Here is a 4315-nt window from a genome sequence, read left to right on the forward strand (position 1 = left end):
CAGATAAAGGAGCTCATCTCGAATCTCTGTCACGTCCATCCAACCATTCCAACCAAACTGATCTGCCGCCTATGAGAATGCTCTTTGGCCCGTGCGGGTTAAAAGCCGCAAAACCGGTCCCACAGCCAAGGCGCACGCCGCAAGGCTTCCATAAAGAGACGCAACTTCTCTAATCGACGCCCGTCTCTTGGTCATCAGAGTGTTGATGTTGAGCAAGATAGCATTCAGCTTCAAGGGCGGGATGAAATAGCGAAGCAACCTTGTGTCGTTTACAAGACCTAAGAATGTTCCTCTTTGAGTCGGGTTGATTGCCTTTGTTCTTGCTTCTACAAATCCTGCCGCAGATAGAACGGCTCTCACTTGGGCAATTTTTTGAGCGCACCCCTCTCTTGTTGAATCAACTACACGCAAGTCATCGATGTAAACATCGGACTTGATTCCAAGGCCGTGCAGATGAGCTATTATCGGACGGAGGAGTTTCGTAAACGTGCGTACAAGGTCGTTAATGCCAAGGAAGCAAACGTATAGTAATTACAAAGTACTTTAGTAAGTATACAAAAATATAGAATATTTCTCTCCCTTCGTCCGAGAACCATCGTATGCCAAAGAGCCTACGATAATCTGGATGAATGCCGAGATGATGATATCCAGACTTGAGGTCGAGGCTACTCCACCAATCGCCTTGGTTGATCCCTTCATTCATAATTCTAAGCGTTGACAGTCGAACATTACGTTTCCAAATATATGGATTTATTTGACGCGAGGCATCAACCACTAAACGGGGTTCTTTTCCTTGTCTTTCTACCACTTGTAGAGGAAGAATGCACCAAGGTTTTTCTTTGACAGGCGAGAGTGCTCCATCGGCCTCGAGTTTCCTAATTTGGTCATTCAAAAAGGACTTGTATTTGGGGTTACGGGCGCTAAGATTGTCTTTTAGATCACTGGATGGAGGCCATGTTCGAAGGGGAGGAATATATCCATAACAGAGAAGATCCCTTATATCTGGTGTGAGGGAGAAGGTCTGAAGCCAATAAGCCACATGGCTGGACAAATGGATTCGCCCCGGTACTTTTACTCCCCAAGAATCCTCAACACTTTCATTCAACAAGGGAGATTCTAAAACGAAGAATGAACTAATAAGTTACCTTTAACTTTATTTCCAGCAAGACCCCCATTCATATCACAGGTTTAAATACTTTCTTTGGACACTCGCGAGAAATGTGACCCGGCGTCCCACAAGTGAAACATTTTAAGACTCCTACGCTTCTGGACGACTTGTTCAAATTTGGCAGACCATTGCCAGACAAAGCATCACGGGTCCCAGCTCTGCGACCCCGTTTCCCCCGCTTGCTCCGAGGACCCATGTCCGAAAGCTTGGCTGTTGGCGGGAGAGTAGCCGAGCTAACTTGTTTCCCATGTATCATGGCATCGTCCACCTTAGCCTTTTTCATTTCCTTTATGACATAGTCGGTTCGTGATTGGTAACGACGATCACGAGGCTCTCTCCCTTCCACACCTTCAACGACTTTTTCACCGTGGATGGCATGGATCTCCGCAATGGCAATCTCGTGGCGGGATGCGTTTATTCCAACTTGGAGAGCCGAACCTCCATAGGAGAAACTCTCGTCTGTCTCTCTTTCGGCGTCCAGGCGTTCAATCCCATAGAGCCGTCTCTCAACATCCAATCGCTCTTGACATTGATGAAACAAACGCCGAGTTTCACGCAATTGAAAACTCAACAAAAGGTGTGAACGAGCATGCCTGATGGTGGGCATGCTTCCTTTACACACCCTTTCCAATCCCTCCAATCGCTCCTTGGCCAAGGAACGCCGATCTGTAAGAGAGAGCAAAGTTAATTCTCAATCTCATTACAATCTCAATGGCCAGAACAAAGATCAAGACGACAAAGTTGGCCATCATGGCCTGATCTTATGTCATACAATTTGGACCGCAGACCAGCCAAACTTCAGTAGTGAGCTTCCATCTCAAACTAAGAGGGTGAGATCAGCGAGCCTCCATCTCCAGCTGACCCCATAATCATGCGGAGCCTCCATCTCGTCCGACAACCCATCACCATACTACCTGACACTATCTCTAACTTTCACGCTTGGAGATCGCTGGCGCGCCTCCCCAAAGGAGCAGCCACCGCAATCCATCCGGGCCGTAACAATAAACTTCCCCCCCCCCCAAAAAAAACCATACTATATCAAAATTTTCATTACCTGAGAAATTCTCACGCGATCCGGCCACACGGCCGACACCCGAAGGTTCGGACCCTTTCCCAATCCAATAGTCAGTGGGCGGTACGGCTCGTTGGCGCTTATCGAACTTTTTCTTCTGTGTGCCGCTCCGATTGGGTGTTTCAGGCGAAGAGCCGCGGGAGGATCCCGCGACGGCTTCCTTCACTAGACGAATCCATCGCGGGTGCTGGCGGGTCCCCCTCTCGCTGTCGCCGTGGCTCAGGTGAATGAACCGCCTAACCTCGGCACAGGTCGGTATTGCGGGCTGGGATTGAGGTGGGGACTGGCGCTCCTGGTCGCGAGCCTTCTCGATTAATCGGGCGATGTGCTCCATTTGACGGGGCGTGAATGGCTCCGGCTCGTCTGGTTCCCGCCCCACCTCCGGATTTGACCAAACTACTTCGGAATCGGAACCTGCCGATTCGGCGCTGTCGGCTCCTTGGAATGGCGGGCCGAATTGGTCGGGAAATCTTGGGGTGGGTGAACGGGTGAGGCGGGCGGCGGGCGTGGGGTTGATGGAGGACAAGCCGGGCGTTGGCTTGGTGGCTCGAGCACCAAGCTGGGATCTGGCCCCCCGGCCTCGTCGAACTGAGCCAGCGCGAGGTCGAGAGTTCTCAATGGGATCGGGTTGGGCGCGACCTCCAATGAGGGATTGAGGTTTCGACCCGCCACCTTCTTTCGTCCTCGTTGAGAAGGAGGCTGTCGAGTGGATGTGGATGATGACCTCTTTCCCTTGTAGCCAGTTGGTGATTGGCGGGTTAGCACGCGACCCATGGTGAATACGGGAAGAGGAAAGGAAGAGCTTGTCACACTCACGTCCTATTAGGACGGAATTTCACGAATAATGCCGCCGGCTGCCTTGTTGGCAGTTTTTCCCGCGAATGTTAGCTGTCCTGCCTTCTCAACCTGTTTATGAACTGGCCGTGAGTAATATTAGGGTGCCTGATAATCAGTCATTTCGATGACTTATTCAGAGATAATATGTTCTTTCCTCGAATCGTGACTTTTTTTCAAGCATGTTGAAACAACGCCCTCTGCCTCGGTCCTAGGACATGACAAGCCAACAGGAAGAGGTGCATATTAATAGTAATGTACATTTGCAATCTTCATCTTTAATTTGAGCCACGGTAAACAAATAATTGACTTTTTGAATGTAAGATGATTGATGCATTCTTGATTCTCACCTTTTGAATCGGAATTGCAATAGTATCAAATTTGCCTTTTACAGAGCTGCCTCCAAATTGTTGTTTTTATGGTGCAACAGTCTCCTGTAATTTAAGTATTAAAGACAAATTAGACATCGAAGTAAAAAATAATAGACAACAATATCACATTGGGTTTTAAACTCAAAATGACGATCAATAATTTCTTTCCTAATTTCCGATGTTTTTTTTTTAAATTCTTCTCTGGTTTTTATACCATACAAAGGGAATATGTTTCCATAAGTCATAATAATGGGATGGGAAAATGGTGTGTGACTTTGGTCAGAATAAATTTTATTAGGTTATGAAAATGGTGGCCATCTGTTTCCCCCAACGGCAAACTCCCACTGTAGTTTTCCGCCAATAATCTCGCCCCACAGTGAACTCCCCCAACATGAAACTCCCCCAAGGAGTGAACTCCTCACAGTGAACTCCCCCACATGTGAACTCCCCCACAATGCTATCATGGGCTCACCCGCACCCCCCCCCCCACCAGTGAACTCCCCCACAGTGAAACTCCGCCCATAGTGGATCTCTCCCACAAGTGAACTCCCCAGAGGAGTGAACTCCCGCCACAGTGAAACTCCCCACAGTGAACCAACCCCCCCACAAGTGAAATCCCCCAAATGAAACTTCCGCAGCGAGTGAACTCCTCCACAGTGAACCCCCATAGTGAACCACCCCGTTAAGCCTCATGGTTCATTGCTTTGTTTTCACTGGGTTTTGAATTTAATTAAAAGGATAGGCTTTTCAAATTATGAATTGGATTAAGATTCCAAATTTAAGGTAACCCCAGTTTGTAATATTTCTAGTAAGATCAGTAAGTAAGGCACTCTTAGTGTCTCCATGAAAAAAATATTTGGCCATAACAAA

The 4315-nt window shown here is 48.1% G+C and overlaps 1 protein-coding gene across 1 annotated transcript; it reads right to left on the minus strand.

Annotated features, from left to right (window-relative positions):
• Nucleotides 1-1137: 1137 nt before the first annotated feature.
• LOC131882455 (uncharacterized) lies at nt 1138-4113 on the minus strand. Its single transcript, XM_059229602.1, has 3 exons — nt 3918-4113; nt 2223-3059; nt 1138-1834 (listed from the first exon to the last, which is right to left on the minus strand). The coding sequence occupies exons 1-3, from the start codon at nt 4111-4113 to the stop codon at nt 1176-1178; spliced, it is 1692 nt and encodes a 563-aa protein (XP_059085585.1). The 3' UTR covers nt 1138-1175.
• Between the last annotated feature and the right edge of the window lie 202 nt (nt 4114-4315).

Source organism: Tigriopus californicus, chromosome 6 (genome assembly GCF_007210705.1).
Source record: "Tigriopus californicus strain San Diego chromosome 6, Tcal_SD_v2.1, whole genome shotgun sequence".
NCBI classification, from domain to species: domain Eukaryota; kingdom Metazoa; phylum Arthropoda; class Copepoda; order Harpacticoida; family Harpacticidae; genus Tigriopus; species Tigriopus californicus.

Coding starts and splice junctions, on each gene's coding strand:
- LOC131882455 (XM_059229602.1), bottom strand. CDS start 4,113: ATGGGGGTTCACTGTGGAGGAGTTCACTCGCTGCGGAAGTTTCATTTG. Junction 3,060..3,917: donor TGGTGGGGGGGGGGGTGCGG/GTGAGCCCATGA, acceptor CCGTCCTAATAG/GACGTGAGTGTGACAAGCTC. Junction 1,835..2,222: donor ATCGCGTGAGAATTTCTCAG/GTAATGAAAATT, acceptor TCTCTCTTACAG/ATCGGCGTTCCTTGGCCAAG.